The sequence below is a fragment of the Marmota flaviventris genome, chromosome 12 (assembly GCF_047511675.1).
Source record: "Marmota flaviventris isolate mMarFla1 chromosome 12, mMarFla1.hap1, whole genome shotgun sequence".
In the NCBI taxonomy this organism is placed as follows: Eukaryota; Metazoa; Chordata; class Mammalia; order Rodentia; family Sciuridae; genus Marmota; species Marmota flaviventris.
The window spans coordinates 10822383-10837768 of record NC_092509.1 but is presented as its reverse complement, the minus strand read 5'-3'; the positions used below and the strand labels follow the sequence as shown (position 1 = coordinate 10837768).

Sequence of the window (15386 nt, the reverse complement as noted above, 5' to 3'; positions counted from 1 at the left end):
GTGGCACCCTCCTGCCCCCAAGCCCCAGGTCTTGAGGAGGCACACACAGCAGGAAAGGATGGCCCCTCCCCAGAGGTAGTGCTCACCATCGGATGTCTGCAGGACAACGGTTTTACTGTAGGGCCCAAGGCCAGCAGTGCTGAAGGCCTTGACTCTGGCGTTGTAGGTGCTGTTGAAGTGCAGCCCGTCAATGGTGCACAGGGTCTCCTTGCCCACGTACACTTCCTGAGTAAGGAGGACCACTCTTTAGGCCCTCAGGCATTCGGAAAAGCCCTCAGCAGATGGTTCTCAGGCACGTGGGGCCACTAAAAGTGCTTTAGCCCCAACAGAAGTTACTCATTTTGTTTATTTGTGCAGCAATAGGATTGAACCCAGGGGCACTCTACCACTGAGCTGCACCCCAGCCCTTTTATTTTTTATTTTGAGACAGGGTCTTGCTAAGTTGCCCAGGCTGGCCTCGAACTTGCGATCCTCTTTCCTCAGCCTCCTGAGTTGCTGGGATTGCAGATGTGGCCACCATGCCCAGCCCCAAAAAGAAGTTCTTGAATAAGGGAAATTACAACTTCTTGTGGCCTGGTCCCAGAACTTGTCCAAACTGGGAGGAAACATCTTCCTCCTGGTCACTGTGCCTGCAGGCTGCAAGGCATGTGGGGGTCCCAGGGAGGCGGGTCTGCAGGTCTTCAGCTAGCTAGGACACTGCCCAAGGACGTCCTGTCTCTGCCAAGGTGACCCTGTCAAAAGACTCTGAAGCTCTAAGGGACTCTGGCTCCCACATCCCCTCCTACCCCAGAGATTGGCACCTTCTGCTCCTGGGCCCCTGGGAGATGCTGTTTTCCAAGAGGATGAGACCCTCTGAGTCAGACAGACCCAAGTATCTTTCCTAGGGTGTACTTTCTTTCCCATTCACTTCCAAGTTATGCTGGTCCTATTGTCCCTGGTCGCACGGCCTCAGGTTCTCCTGTAACTCTGTACTGCTCACTGTGTCCAGGCTCCTTCCCTGCTTTCCTGTGTGGGGGGTCCCTGTTTACTTGTCATCCAAGCTCTTGACAGTTACCTCTGTGCCAGGCATTGCTAAGGTCTTGTAAGTGTCACACAACATGGAAACATTGTTATTTTGTTTTTTACTCTGCACACAAGGAGACCTGGGGAAGGTTGGGAGCTGTCCCTGGATTGCAGCTAGTCCATTGAAGGGCCACCTTTCAAATGCAGGTCTGTCTCCGTTCAAAGCCACCCACCAGCTGCAGGGCCGCTCCTCCTGAGCCTAAACCCTTGGGTCTGGCTTTCTCGGTGGCCATGACTCAAAGAAGAGGGATCACCTTTGCGCTCTGTGGGGCCTCCTCTTCATGTCCACAGCCTTTTCTCTGTTCCCATACCTGCTGTCTGATGGGGGAGCACCACAGAGGGACCAAGGTGTGCACCCCCAACAGACCACCATCTCTGACTCACGCCCCCCTAGCCCATGCCCACCCACACTCAGCAATTCTCAAGGAACTGCATGGTTGTATTTCCACCCCCCCAAAAAAAATGAAATGACAGGTACCTAAATCCCTTTAAGAGAAACTAAGGGAGCCCTGACCTTTGGTAAGCTGCTCAGTGGGGGTGGTTCCCTGGGGAAGAACTGCAAGAAATCCAGTGGCTGCTGATCTAGTGGGCAGGAGGTGATGGAGAAAGTCCAGGGCTGTGCTCCCTGCATGCATGTGCACCTGGGCCTGGCCAAGTGGAAGCTCCAGGGACAGTCCTGCAGGGTTCTGACCTGGTGGGGTCAGGGGTGTCCTAGGGTTTCTGGGAAGAAGTTGCACTCAGGCTCACTAAGAGCCCTTATAGTCCCCAAGTCAGTCCACCTGGGGGCCATGAGTGCAGTATGTCACCCCAACCCAACAGCCATTTTTGATGTGTTTCTACACACCCAGCTCCTTGCCAGGTATTTGAGGCCTAGCAAGAGCTTCCTCCTCTAGAATGTGACCCCCCAAGACAAGCCTATCCCCTGAATGGCAATGACATGGATGAGATGAGGCAAGAGGAAGCCTGCCCTGCTGGGTCCTGGGTAGCACATGAGGCTGGTAAGGCCTGCACCCCAGCGGGGGAGACAAGAGGGAGGAGCCTGCAGGTGGTGCCATCCCTGGGCTCTGTCCCTCCCTCATGCCTGTGCCAGTCATCCCTGTGTCCTCTATGATAGACGCTGCTGCCGGCGGGGGCCAGAGACAGCCTGCAGCAGGGAAGCCCAGTCTCCAATCCCAGCTGCCAGCTCTCCATCCTGTGGCCCCTCCTCAGGGTGGCCTCAGTTGCCCACTCACAGCCTCACATTAGGATGCCCCCCACGCCCAGCAGCAGGCCTCACCCGGAACTGCCCCCCGTCCCCGTCGTCCAGCTCCAGGATGTAGCCGTCCACAGGGCTGTGGGTGAAGGGCGGTGTCCTCCAGGCCAGGGTGACACTGTTGTTCCGAGTGCAGCACTTCTCCAGTTGCAGCAGGGGGACGGGTGGCACTGTGACGGGGCCACTGGGTTAGCGTAGCACCCCTGTCCTCATGCCCCAGCCCACCCCAGGAAACACCTGGGTTACCCCCAGGCCAAAGAGGGCTGGGGACAGGGAAGTGCAGGTCCTGTGTCATTCTTCACCCCACAGCATATCCTGATCTCAGAACTGGGGTTATGGCCTACCCCCAAGCCTGTCACCTGCCACCAAGAGCCGTGGCAGTAATGTTCAGGCCTGTGAGGAGCACTTGAGGTAGCTCAGCACAGTCCACCTAGCATGGGCCTATGCGAGCCCTTTTGGCAGGGTGCAGAACTAGGCAAGAGTCAGCCTTACACCAGGGCGGGGAAGAGGGACACTACGGTTTACCTTCAGTGTCCCCCAAGGCTCATGTTCAAGGCTTGGTCCCCAGTGTTGTGCTGCTGGAAGATAGGGGAGCCCTTGGGAGTGGGGCCAGGGGAGGTCCTCCCTTCACTGGGAACTGATGCCACCTTGGAGGGGACCCAGCCCCTTCCTCTGTCTCTCCTTTGCTTCTTGGCCATGACATGAAAGCTTTTGCTCTCATGTCCTAGCTTCACCATGCTAGGACCCCTCGACACATATCACGGGACCATCTGACTTGGGACTAAAACCTCCCAGGCTGTGAGCCAAGTGGACCTTTGCTCCAGGCCAGTCACCTCAGGCATTGTGCTGTGATGGAGCACTGACTAACACAGGTGCAGAGATGCCTGCAACCATCAACCAGAAGCTTTCCAACCCTGGACAGGGCCCGGGACAGAGGAGCAACCTTGGATGATGGATGCCACTCCCTGGAATTAGGAACGCAAACTGGGTGTGCCCTGAGCTCTATTGAACTAAGAGGGGGCAACGTCGTAGGTTCTAGCTCTCTTTGGGCTCAAGAGATTTTAGAAATTGATAGAATCCACTCTGACATTTTCAAAAAGGAAAATAGACAAGATTGATATTTCAATTTGACTCCAAGAATGGGGTCACTATTTTCCAGATGTTGGCTGAAGGTCCAGCTGGTTGAAATCCCCTGATTTTAGGTGTGCTTTCAGTGGCCATGCACAGCCTGACCCCCACCCATGGGTCCCTCCCCATGCCCTCAGCGCAGTCTCTACTCCCCATGACTCCCTGTTGCAGGAGCAGCATGAGGATACGGCCAAGCCTCCTCCCGTGGTGTGCCCATTTTGGGGTAGCTGCAGCTTCCCCATTCTGCCCGGCCCTTCTGCTCCTTGGCACTGCATCTCATTCACACCCAGGGCAGGTGGCTTGGGAGGGTGGCATTTCCCGACCTCATGGATGTGCAAACTGTGGGAGCGAGCCTGGGGTATCAAGAGTCCCGCTTCTCCACACTCTGAAGGTCAGGCCTGCCTGGGTTCTCAGATCCTGCAGGTGCCCTCGCTTCCTCTCCCGGCACACCTGCAGGGCAGGACTCCTTCTGGCTGTCCCTTGCTGCCTTTGCGCCTGCCAAGTTGTATAGACTTTACCCAACCTTAACCGTGCACCCCCTTGGTTCCTGCCATCTTCTCCTGCTCCCTCTGCTCTTTTTTAAATTTATTTTTTAGTTGTAGATGGACACAATACCTTTATTTATTTTTATATGGTGCTGAGGATGGAACCCAGTGCCTCACCTATGTGAGGCGAGTGCTCTACTGCTGAGCCCCAGCCCCAGCCCCAGCCCCTCTTTCTATTCTTGCCTTGACCTTCCTGCTCTTCTGGAGACACAGGAAACTTACCTCTGCCTGCGAAGCCCCAGCGCCTGCTCTCAGCTCTCACTAGACTGTCCCTCCCTTCTCCTCCCCTTGAGAAACAGCCCCCCTGACCGCTGCCCACTCTGCCTCGCGCTGGCACCAGCTGCCACTGCCAGGCCTCACATCTCTCATTGTCTGCGCACTGTCCCCTTCCTTCTCTAGAAGAGCAGCCCAGTCTTTGGAGGGAGTTGTTCACCACTGCACACAGGACACCTGCCACAGCCTGGCACATGGTGGACACTCCATGGGTCATTGTGAGTGAACACAAGAGGAAGCTCAGGCTCAGACAGAGGACCCACCCCACCCAGCTCCACAGTCAGGCCCACCACCTGGTGACCCTGCCCTGCCACTCTGCCTGTGGCAGAGAGCATCATGGGCTCCCAGCACCAAGCTGCCCCTCAGACCAGATGCCTCTTTGGGAAGAAGCACTGGCTGAACGAGGGCCAACCGTGGCTCACCCCTACATTTCATTTGAATGAAGTCCAGCTGGTGGATGGCCTGCAGCAGTGGCTCGCTGTCCAGGGTCAGGTCAAACTCCGCAGACACTTTCGGCTCCAGGGCACCTTTGACCCACTGCTCCTGGGACAACTGCACGCGCTTGATCAGAGCATCGGAGATCTTGAAGGGGAGCACAAGGTCGAGTGTTGGGTTTGTAGAAAACAGCGAAGGGTGAAGGACGGGAGCCAGGGGCTTGGTCTCTGTGGGCTCAGGGATGGGAAGGGGCTGTGCTGAGCACATGTCCTCGAGCCAGGGCGAGATGAAGCCACCCCTACTGCACAGTGCTGGCTGGGTAAAGACTCACTGTCTTGTTCGAATTGTGATTCAACAGTGTGATGGTGACAAAAGTAAAGAAGCACTAGATATTTAGAGAAATTGGGTCAAACCCTTTCATGAAGTAAAGATGCTTTTCAAAAAATATGCAAAACCACGCTTGATTACATCTGCTTTGCCAGCTCTGGTACATTGCCAAGGGAAACACTAGTCGTCTGTCCCAGGGTGTGAAGAAAGTGTGCCCCAGTCCTCTGAGCACAGAAGCCCACTCCCCCCAGTGCATCTCTTCTGATCATTCTGTGGCTTTTGTAGCAAACTCCGGCTGAATCGCACCCACAGCTCTTCCCTGGCTGGGAAGTTCTGCTCATCAGATGTCTGCACACCTGCTGCAGAGCCAGGGCTCCATGCACACTTCTTTGGGAATTACCAAGAGGATTCGTCATTTTCCCCAGACAGAGGCTGAATCACTGCTGTGTTCCCAAGAGACATGCATGACAGAGCCAGCCTGAGGGCCATAGCAGTGACCCCAAGAGGGATGAACTAGCTGGTCATCGACCAGGCCTGCAGGACTGCACCCTGAGGGGAAGCTGTGTGGACTCTACCTGGCTTCTCCCTGGACAGTCTCTCTGGCTGATCTGGCAGACTGCCCTTCCCATGCATGGGGAGGATGTTGACGGTTGGCATCTGGCCACTGGAGACCATGCTAACTCACCTCTCCTTCTATGGAGGCTGCAAAACTAGGGTCAGAGCTGCTGAGGGCCCTGGCTGAGGGCGAGCTGGACCTCTGCACGCCCGAGCACAGGGACTCCCCACAGTGCCGCGTTGTGGACGGGCCTTGCCTAACACCTGGGCTGGCCTGGGGCTGGCACTTGTGAGCAGGATGACACCCAGGGTCGTCCTGGTGTGGCCGACTCACCTGGAGGAACCCAGAGGGGTCGTTCTCCTTCATCACCTCCAGGCAGTACTCCATCAGCCCTGTGGACTGGCGCAGCTTCAGCGTGCAGTGGTTGATCTGGTCCCAAACCATCTGCAGCAGGGACTCCTCTCAGCAACTGCCTTCCCAGAGGAAGAGCAGCCAGGTCCCAAGAGTCAGCAAACCAGTGGGGAGGGGCCCTGGCCAGCCCACTCCTGCACTCTGCTCCGTCCTACTGGGGACTAGAGGGGCCACTTCCCTCAACAGACTCTGGAACGGAGCAGTGTGGAGAGAGGGCCTGGCCTGAGCTCCGCCTGTGTCTGTGGCCACCCCGGCCTTGTTCCACTGGCCAGCAGGCAGGGATGGCCCCAGGATGGCTGCATCACCAGACACGGGGCTTCCGCCAATACTCCCTCCTCCTCTCCTTGAAAGTAATGCTTCCTGCTTGGTTAGGAAACGCCCCCTGACACCACAGGAGGGCCGACGTGACAGCCCTCCTCAGTTCAGAGCGCAGAGGTACCTGCCGGGGGTGCAGTGGGGGGCGGGGTCGCTGGCCGTCCCCTGGCAGGGATGACAGTATACATCAGAGAGAACTGAAGAAAGGCACAGAGCCGGAGCCGGAGCCGGGGCAGAGCCCAGCCTTGCCATTGTGATGGGTTGCTCCCACTCTACAGATGAGGACAGGAGGTGGGAGGTGGTGGGAGGTGGGAGATGGTGGCTGCTGCTGCCTGCCCTGGCTTTGCAGGGAGCATGGGTGGTGACTGTCCCCTGAGCGCCACCCACCAGCGGCTCAGCCCCTCCTCACCACGTCCTTCCTTCCCTGGCCCCTCAACTAAGGTCCAGCACTGGGCAGGAGGGCATGAAAGGGACCCCAGGGTCAGCCCAGCTGCCTACCTTCAACTTGTGCTCCCTCTCTTTTGTCACCTTGGTGAGCAGCTTGGCCTTCTGCCGCGTCAGAGCCTCCACCAGAGCGTCACACTGAGCCACCAGGCAGGCCTCGTAGTCCAGCCCATTCTCCTGGGGAGACAGAGAGCTTGAGGGAAGGTGACCGAAAGCCCACGAGGGAAGCCTTGAGCCCCCTATGTTGCCCCACGGGAGAGGGTCCCAGTGCGCCAGGGCTGACCTGTGCATGCCTCACGCCTGGGGGTCGTCACCCTCACAGACCACTCCAGAGGCTCCTGCGCCTGGGGAACACTCTCCAGAGCCAGGCCCAGGCCGCCTCAGACACTGTGCCACCGCTAGTGTGTGCACGTCCCCTGCAGGCGGGGACTCAGCGCTATTTTTCCTACTTTCCAAAATTTCTATGACACATTCTTTGGCTTTTTATAATCAGAAAAAGGTGAAGCAAACAAGAAGCAATGTCCTCGCTCTAGGTCTGGCTCTGTCAGCCTGAAGGAAGGTCCTCAGACCTCGGTCAGTGTGGGTCCAGACCTCTGCTTCAGTCCCCCGGTGTCATGGTGAAGTCCTAGGCCAGGACCTCGGAAGTGCCTGTGCCTGGGGACGGGGCCTTTAGGAGGCCATGGAGATCTAATGAAGTTATAAGGCAGGTCCCAATCCAACCTGACAGGGTCCTTACAAAAAAAGGAGAGCAGGACAGACACACAGAGGTCACCCAGGGACTCAGGAAGAAGAGAGCATCTGCAAGCTGAGGAGAGGCTTCAAGAGGGATCCACCTGTCATGGCCGTCACTTCCAGCCTTTCTGACAGAGAGTGCATCTGTCCTGTTCAAGCTTCCCTGTCTCTGGTGCTCTGTGATAGAGTCTGGATAAACTAATCCATCCTGTGTGTGTGAAAAACTAGGACATCATACTTCAGATGCCCCGAGGATGTCATCTGAGGTTAGCTTATTAGGGCATGGGTTTTGCTCTAGTTTGGACTGTAAGCATCCCCCAAAGGCCTGGTCCCCAACCTGTGGTGCTATTGGCAAGTGGTGGAGCCTTTGCAGGGAGGCCTGGTGGGCGGAGGTTAGGCTGCTGGGGACATGCCCCTGAAGGAACCTTTGGGACTTCAGCCCCTCCTCTCTCTGCTTCCCGGCCACCAGGAGGCCAGCAGCCTCCTCTGCCACTCGTTCCCACGTTCCCACGGAGGATTACTGGGCTACCACAGGCCCAGAGGCAGTGGAGTCCAGCAGTGCGGACAAAAACTGCTGAAACCACGAGCCTGAACAAGCCTCTCCTCCTCGTGAGCTGACTGTCTCAGGCGTCTATCATGGTGGCAGAAGGCTCACCAGTTCTCACGGGCTAGGAATTCAAGGGCCCTCAATCTCCTCTGCGCCAGCTGTGCAGATCTGTTACAGCTCGGCCCTGTGTGCACCTACCTGTGGGGACTCCCTCCCCTACACAGGGATCCCTGAAGCAAGACTGACTGAGCTTAGGATGCTTCTCAGGCTCAGTCGGGCACAGTGCAGGTGCTCAGTGAACACCTGGATTTACGTTTTGGTGCCTCAATTACATGGGACTGTTTGGGCACAGGGCACCACTGCCACAACCTGTATGGCCCAGTTGGATCACATCTCTCCAGCTCCCCAGCACGTGGCCTCTGCTTGCTCGCCTCCTATAAACTCCATCCCACGTCAGTGTCACGTGCATGTCAGCAGACAGTGGCAGGCAACATGCAGGGATGTGCAAGGACACACCAGCCCTCTGGTGTGGGGCTGAGTGCCCATGGCAAGGCTTGCCCCTCCTTTTCCTACCTGGCAGGTGGGGACCTGTCCTTGCTGAGTGAACCAGAGCATGCTCACCTGGATCTGCTGCAGGATGTTCTTGAGCTGGACCAGAAACTCCTTCGCCTCCTTGGCCTTATCGGAAACCCCGTTTAAGGCCTGAGAGAGCTGGGCCTGGAAGAGACACGATATTGTAAAAGGAGGGGCCACATTTGTGCAAGGGCTGCAGGAGTCCCCTGTGCAGGCCGTCCTCCTCTATAAAGGGAGCATGACTGAAGCCTGGCCCAGAGTACATGGATTTTCCCGGAGCACCTAGAGAGCATGGGTGGGCCTCTACCCTCCCTCTGACCCCGGCCTGGCAGAGGAAAGGACTTCTCACTAGCTGTGGAAGGTAACAGGCCTGTCTTGGGTGGACGCAGCCCAGGACAAGGGGACAAATGAGCCCGTGGCCTGGCCTAGGCCTGCTCTTCTGTGGCAGGTCTATCTCTCATCAGTTGATGCTATGACCATCCTGTACCCCAAGTCAACCTCCACACTCCTTGTTCCTGCACAGTCACCATTCAACCTGTGGGCAAACCAGAGGGAGGAACAGAGAGAGGCCCGTGGCCCTAGAGGTGAATTGGGCCTATACCATTCTCCAGTAGTTTCCAGTGTCCGACCTTGAGCCCGATGTGAAGGGAGTGGTCAGCAGAGCCACAGAGGGGACTTCTGAGCCCAAGACCAGCTGTTGCAAAATAGGATATGTGGGAAGTGAGCTGTACCCTCATCTGAGGGACTCCATGGTGTGTGGAACAACAGCTCTCAGGCTGTGCTTGCCCTGGGTGACTCCATGATGTATAGAACAGCAGTCCCCAGGCTGTGCCTGCCCTGAGTGTCTCCATGGTGTGTAGAACAGCAGTCCTCAAGCTGCACCTTCCCTGGGTGACTCCATGGTGTGCAGAACAGCAGTCCTCAGGCTGTGCCTGCCCTGAGTGACTCCATGTTGTAGACCAGCAGTCCTCAGGCTGTACCTGCCCCTGTGACTCCATGGTGTGCAGAACAGCAGTCTTCAGGCTGTGCCTGCCCTGAGTGACTCCATGGTGTGTGGAACAGCAGTCCCCAGGCTGTGCCTGCCCTGGGTGACTCCATGGTGTGTGAAATGGCAGTTCTCAGGCTGTGCCTGCCCTGGTGACTCCTTGGTGTGTGGAACAGCAGTTCTCAGGCTGTGCCTGCCCTAGGTGACTCCTTGGTGTGTGGAACAGCAGTCCTCAGGCTGTGCCTGTCCTGAGTGACTCCATGGTGTGTAGAAAAGCAGCTCTCTAGAGGCGCCTGTCCTGGATGACTCCATGGTGTGTAGAACAGCAGCTCTCAGACTGCGCCTGCCCTGAGTGATTCCATGTTGTACAGAACAGCAGTTCTCAAGCTGCACCTGCCCTGGTGATCCATGGTGCATGGAATAGCAGTTCTCAGGCTGTACTTGCCCTGGTGACTCCATGGTGTGTAGTAGAACAGAAGTTCTCAGGCTGTGCCTGCCCTGAGTGACTCCATGGTATGTAGAACAGCAGTTCTCAGGCTGCACCTGTCCTGGGTGACTCCATCGTGTGCAGAACAGTAGCACTCAGGTTGTGCCTTTTCCTGAGTGACTCCGTTTTGTGCAACAGGAATTTGCCCTGAGTCATTTCGAGTCGAGGTGCCAAGATAGAAGGACTCTACACTTTGTTTGAACAACCATCATCTGCCTGGCACCACCATAAGGCCTAAATTAACAGATAATTTACATATGCCAACCTATCAAACTAAATCAGGAACACCTGGACACGTGGCCATCCCAAATCTCATCAGGAACACCAGACATGGGAGCTTATCAAACTCACCAGACAGAACCTGCTTAACGCAAGGCCCATAAAAGGAGGAGCCCTCTGAGGGTGGACACGGTGGCACTGTACCCTGTCACCTGGTCACTAGCCTTGCCCAGGAGAATCGCCACAGCAGTGAATCTCCAGTCCTGTTCTTGGACTTTAGCAGCATTTTTATCCTGGCCCCTCCAAGGGTACACCTCTATCTGACACTTCAAACTCATGCTCTGAAACAAACTGGCATCCACCAGGGTCCATTGCCTGGGCAACTCTGTGCAAAGAGTTCCTTGACCCTTATCTGACTTCCGCCTTGACCCTTCTGCTCTGTGTCCATATCCCTCTCCCTGTGCTGCTGGCCCAGCGCCCTCTGACCCTGAAGCTGCCTTACCCTTTCTTAGTCTTTCTGTTTCTTATATGTAAATTTTATGAAGTGTGGTGTGTGCCTTGAGTGTTTCAGATATTAGAAATGAAGAGTGAAATGGAAGGAAAGGACTTGTGGGTGTCTGACCTCTGTCACATGACCCACCGGCATTCAGTGAATCACAACAACTGCAAGTGTGTAGCCTGTGAATTTATTGTTACTCAATGAATCTGACATTGTAGAAAGACATAGGCGTGTCTTGTCTGTTCATGGTATGGTTTGCTCACAATGGGGGCATCTGCTGGCTGAGCTCAGGTCCATGGCGTCAGTGTCCTGCGTCTCCTGCATACACACACACACACACACACACACACACACACAAAATCCAATTTGTCTTTGAAACCTAGCCATGGATGAGGCAGATGACCTGGTTTTTAACTAGTCACATTTTCTAAATGTAAAGGCTGAGAGTGGAGCAGGGCAGTCCAGAGAGATCTGGCTGTCACAGCCATGACCCAGGACTGGAAGAGCCCCTGGCCACGCAGCACTATGTTTCTCTCTGTGGCATTAAAAAAGTCCAGGAATGTTACTCTTTAGACCGTAGCAGTGGTTCTCAGAGTGGGATACCTGTTTGTGTCAGCATCACTGCGGACCTCAGTAGAAGGGCAGTCTCTGGCTCCTCCAGAGCTGCCCATCAGAAACCAGGTGGAGCCCAGGAGTCTGGGTTGACCCAGCCCTCCAAGAGCATCTGGAGCCTCACTGGCCTGGACAATGACAATTTCCAGCCTCAGCTGGAAATCTCTGATTAGCTGGGAGCAGGCCTAGGGCCATGCATGGAAGGCAAGGGAGGCTCTGCAGCTCTGGGTGAGGTTCAGGTGAGGGCTGGTCTGCTCCTGGGAGCCAGGAGCCTCCAAGCAAGGGTGGCCCCTCCAAGAAGCTTCTCCTACTCCACTGCTGTACCCCTGCACCCCTGCTCAGGCACCTCCCTCTGCGGCTCACTCTAGGGTACCCACTCTGCAAGTTTCAAGACAGCAAAGCTGTCAGCAGAACCTGGGGTGCTCCATGCCCACCCTCCACTGACGGCCACTGGCCACACTTGGCTCCTGAGTACCTGACGGGCAGCTAACATGACTGGGGAGCTGGATTTTTTTTTTTTTTTATGTTTTAGTTGTAGTTGGACACAATACCTTTATTTTATTTATTTATTTTTATGTGGTGCTGAGGATCGAACCCAGGGCCTTGCACATGCTAGGCAGCTCTACCACTGAGCCCAGCCCCAGACTGTGGGAGCTGGAATTTACATGCTATTAAGTTTAATATGGAAGGGGCACAGATCTTGACCCCCCATCCTTGGAGGGTCCAGGGCCCAGGATACTTGACCTTGGAAGGAGGCTCAGATGGCAGCATTGTCCACAGGCTTGCAGGCATCTTTCAAAGTGATCAGTTATCAGCATCCAGAGAGGGGCAGCAAGCCCCTCCCCAAGGCACCCACCCAGAGCATAGGCCCACCAAGGCCAGGCCCGTTCCCTTCTCAGCTATCTTTGTACCCCAGATGGTGCACCTTAGACAAGGATGCTTACGCCTCCAGGTCAGGGCGCCAGCTCGCTGTGCTCTTCCAGGGTCCTACCCATGCCTTCCCATAGTGGCCATGCAGAGGCCTGGCTCCTTCCTCTCCTTGGGCTCCACCTCCAGACCTTGTCTGAACCTAAGGGCCTTCGAAGGTCCCACCTCTTCACATCAAGGGTCAGGGCTTCGACATGCAGGTCTGGGGCTCACACACATTCAGGCCTGTCGCCTCCCCCAGAGGCCACCTCCCCCTATCTCTAGGGCATCAACGGGGCAACTGTCTTTTGTCTTTGCACAGATGGGAGTTTAGGAAAAGTCCTTGGTTAAAGAAGAGCAGAATGGTTGGTAGACCCGAGGCCTGTGCTGAGCGGGGTAGGTCACAGCTGATCCGCCACCTCTGCCAGCGGGGAGAGAGGTCAGACCTATGCCAGGCACCAGCACAGCTGTGCTCCAGCCAGTGCCTGCCTCCCAGCAGCCCTGCCTCCCCAGCACCAGCTGACCTGCTTCCCACTTGGCAAGGAGACCATGACTTTGGGCAGTGCCTGGCTGAAAACAGAGCCATCTTGTGGCTCAGTGGCCTACAGACTCACCACCTGCTTCCCCTCTGCTGCCTCTGCATGGCCAGAGAGCCTCTCAGCACAGAGCCTCCCAGGGCCAGCCCTGTGCTCAGTCAGGTGAGGGCCTATCCCCCGGTTGGCAGGCCTTGGTGGGACCCAGGTGGGCAGGGACGGCTGGCGGCCATGGAAGTGTCCCCACAGAAACGCACTTGTCCTTCTTTCCACCCAGTTCCATGTGTGGGGGGAATGATGGTAAGTCACCTCTCCTGGCCTGGAAGAGGACTGTGGCAGTCACACTGGGTCCCCAGGAGCGAGCAGCCTGGGGTGGAGCCCTCAACCTGTCTCAGCCTTCAGGGCACCAGCTCCATCTTCCACAGGGACCACTGGGTATTGGCTGAGGACCCTGAACACTATTCCCAGTCCTCCCCTAGTGGTACGAAGACCTTGAGTCTGAGAGGTGAGGGGCTTGGCTTGCCCCAGTGGGCAGATCATAGCTAACTCTGGGAAAGAAAGGAAAGGCCCAGGTGGAAGACACCCTCTGATTCCTGGTTGAATGGTTGTAACTGAATAGCAAGGGGCAGTTAGTGGCTTCCTTGTCCTCGCGGGTGAGAATGCATCCCTAGGAGTCTGGTTTGGGACAGTTTCCTCCTGGGTCCAACCAATGCCTGTCTGCCCCACAGAGCATCTCCACCAGCAGCTCCCAGAGCAGTCTGGGTTCCTCCCAGGCAGGGTCCTGGGCCAGTGTACTTCAAACCCCGGCTTGAGAGTCCTGGGAAGCTCCTTGTTTCTGTTCTGCCCTCCTAAGGTTGGACAAGTGTGGTGAATCTGGCCCCACGGGCTCTCACTGTTATGCTTAGCACACAATCAAGCCCTCCCTGGTTCCTTAGGAATTGTCCGATGCAGGTCTACCATCTCTGGAGCTGTCTGTCTGAAGTGCCTCCTGGGACCCACCTCTGTTTGAAGTTCGCGGCTTTTTAGCTGATCCCAGGTGCTTGCCAGGGACTGTGCAGGGTCACCCGGGGGACCTTGCTTTCAAACTTGGTCCCTGACCACCAACATTAGGATAGCAAAGGAGGTACACAATGTAGACACAAAGACCTTAGAAATGCTGTGGGGGACTTCATTTCACATAGAGGAAGTTGAGTGTCTAGTAAAAGGTACCAACTATAAAGGAGCACGTAAATGTGCTGTGTGTTGCCACCCAGTTTCCTGATATAACTTGCATGTGTGCCAGTGGCGCTCGCAGGTGTGTAGCCATTTGTCTTTCTTCCCACCTGGAGGGTGCTGTGAACTTGCCCAAGGTCATATAGCTAATTAAATGTATTTTCTTTTTTCCTGGTACTGGGGATTGAACCCAGGAATACTCTACCCCTGAGCTATATCTCCAGTCTTTAGTATTTTCATTTTGAGGCAGGGTCTCCCTAAGTTGCTAAGGCTGGCCTTGAACTTGCATTCCTGACTCAGCCCCTCGAGTCTCTGGGATCACAGGTTGTGACCTGTGAAGGTCATTCTTATGTGCATGTGAAAGGGCTAGAGATGGGCGAACCGTTACCCCAGACATGAAAGGTACGGGGACTAAGACCCATGTTACAGTGTCCGGGGCATGACTGAGTTGACACCACCCACTAATGTTTAGGGGACCATAGCCAGGTCCCCAGGAGACCCTCCCTGTGGCCCTGTCTGTCCCCCTGCTAGACCAGCAGCCCCTGCGCCTGGAGCAAGGCTGGGCTGGGCTCAGTCCCCACATGTCCAACTGCTGGTGAAGATTGCTGCCGAGAGCCCCCCCAGGGCCCTGAGTCCCACACACCAAAAAGCGCCCCCCCCCCCGGCTCTCTACCTGGCTCTGCTCTTATTTATGACCGTGTCCTCTGCTGTCTAGAGAGACTTCAGGCCCTCAGCTCTGCATCCCAGGCTGTCCATGTTGCTACCCTTGGGGACGCCACCCTTCCTCTAAACTGGGTCCCCAGGCCACCCTGCTCTTTCCCTGCTGGTTGGGTTCTGCTTGCAGCACCTCCCATTGGCCCTGCCTAGAGTTGCTGCCAGCACCCACCTGGGAAGACGCTTTCCAAATGCGGCTCCTCCTGAAGCTCTGGCTGTCCTCCCCAGTAGAATGTGCTCTTTGAACGCCCAGAAGGGGGCCTGGCTCCCAGCCCGTGCTGCAGCCACCCCCATGCTGTGGCCAACTCCACACCACAAGCCAGTCCTGAGTGTCTCTGGTGCCATATGGTGCCTGAACCAGTGCTGTACCCCACAAACGCTTGATTTGATTTTGCTCTCCATTGTCTGAGCCTCCCCCACACTGGGCATGATTACGATGGCCAGGTGGACATTCCTCACCCTCTGTTCTGTGGCACCAGGCACTGGCAGCTCCCGGTGCCCTACAGACTGACCTGCCTTTCATGACTCTTTCTAGGTTAACTGCCACCACTGAGCTAGCCCTAGTGCAGTCACACAGGAGGGCGCTTCTGATGACCCTCCCTGTCCTTGGCTGCAGACC

General features: G+C 56.2%; 1 protein-coding gene across 7 annotated transcripts in view; it reads right to left on the bottom strand.

Moving 5' to 3' along the window:
* Nucleotides 1-15386, bottom strand: part of Trim67 (tripartite motif containing 67) — a 33728-nt gene that overhangs the window by 3645 nt on the left and 14697 nt on the right. For 2 of the 7 annotated variants that reach the window (XM_071619815.1, XM_071619817.1), the window contains 6 exons: nucleotides 8649-8744; nucleotides 6803-6925; nucleotides 5912-6022; nucleotides 4683-4842; nucleotides 2339-2484; nucleotides 87-225 (listed from right to left, as the gene is read on the bottom strand). In XM_071619815.1, coding sequence (XP_071475916.1) covers nucleotides 87-225; nucleotides 2339-2484; nucleotides 4683-4842; nucleotides 5912-6022; nucleotides 6803-6925; nucleotides 8649-8744 — 775 coding nt within the window. The remainder of the gene's footprint in view (nucleotides 1-86; nucleotides 226-2338; nucleotides 2485-4682; nucleotides 4843-5911; nucleotides 6023-6802; nucleotides 6926-8648; nucleotides 8745-15386) is intronic. The other 5 variants (XM_071619813.1, XM_071619816.1, XM_071619818.1 and 2 more) reach the window with 3 other exon arrangements.